The sequence below is a fragment of the Augochlora pura genome, unplaced genomic scaffold (genome assembly GCF_028453695.1).
Source record: "Augochlora pura isolate Apur16 unplaced genomic scaffold, APUR_v2.2.1 APUR_unplaced_7038, whole genome shotgun sequence".
Taxonomy (NCBI): domain Eukaryota; kingdom Metazoa; phylum Arthropoda; class Insecta; order Hymenoptera; family Halictidae; genus Augochlora; species Augochlora pura.
The window spans coordinates 1-1,229 of NW_027587670.1; the positions used below are offsets into that span (position 1 = coordinate 1).

The 1,229-nt window shown below is 46.8% G+C and overlaps 1 protein-coding gene across 1 annotated transcript; it reads right to left on the reverse strand.

Moving 5' to 3' along the window:
- Window positions 1-160: 160 nt before the first annotated feature.
- On the reverse strand, window positions 161-929 carry LOC144478050 (uncharacterized; the record flags this gene model as incomplete). Its single annotated transcript, XM_078195772.1, has 1 exon — window positions 161-929. A coding segment is annotated over exon 1 (769 nt), but the record flags the coding sequence as incomplete, so codon positions are not given.
- Window positions 930-1,229: the final 300 nt, after the last annotated feature.

Sequence of the window (1,229 nt, forward strand, 5' to 3'; positions counted from 1 at the left end):
TTGGATGCCCACTGCCTAATGTTCAACCCAGCTGAACGAAGAAGTTGTATCAATTCGTTTCGTAATGTGAGGGCCTCTTGTATCGTAGATGCGCCGGTGAGTGCGTCGTCTACGTAAAAATCCCGCTGCAAGATCTTCGCAGCGAGAGGAAATTGCTGACCTTCGTCTTGTGCTAATTGTTTAAGACATCGGATCGCTAAATATGGGGCGGCTGATAAGCCGAATGTTACAGTGTTTAATTCATAGGTTTTGATACAGTTGTTGGTGTCACGCCAGAGAATCTTTTGATATGGTCGGTCTTCCGGGCGCACGAGAAACTGTCGATACATTTTCTCGATGTCGCCGGTGATGACATATTGGTGGATGCGGAATCGGAGCAAAATGCATAGTAAATCATCCTGTAGCTTAGGTCCAGTGTGTAGTGTGTCGTTAAGTGAGATTCCGGTACTTGTGACTGCAGAACCGTCGAAGACTACGCGCAGTTTCGTTGTTTCGCTTGACATCTTAATAACTGCGTGGTGTGGGAGATAATAACCTTGGTGTGATGGATGAGCTTCGGACATGTGCCCAAGATCGAGATACTCCTGGATGACTGTTCGATATTGCCGTTCTAATTCTGAATCGCGTTTGAATTTTTGCTCTAATGATATGAGTCGTTTCAGCGCTTGCGTTTCGGATTCTCCCAGATCAGGCTTGCTTTTGTTGAATGGAAGTGCGACAACATATCTACCTTCTGTATTTCGTGTAGTGGTATTTTGAAAATGTTGTTCGCATGTCGCTTCGGATTCTGAGAGATGCTGCAATTCTGGACCTTCTTCCATTTCCCAAAAACGTGCCAAGTCGAGTTTCAATGTCGTGATGGTGTGGCAGGTTGCCTTCCGATTTGGTTGTGCTGTGGGCACACTGCCTCCGATGACCCATCCAAGCATTGTTTTTTGGAGGATAAGATCTGGGCCGTCTGGTTGTGTGAGATTAATTTGTCCTACGCATAATATGGATAGCGCGGTTCCAGCTCCCAGTAAGAGGTCGACTGGTGCTGGTCGGTGGAACGTTGAGTCTGCGAGTTCGATGTTGCGAGGGATTTTGAGTATGGTGCGATCGACTGTCTGGTCTGGTACAATTGAAGCAATGTTTGGCACGATCAAAAATGTGAGGGTTCGTTTGAAGTTACTGACTCTGGATTGTATGGTCGCGCGAACGGTATGGTGGGCTGTGGTTGAGAGAGAATT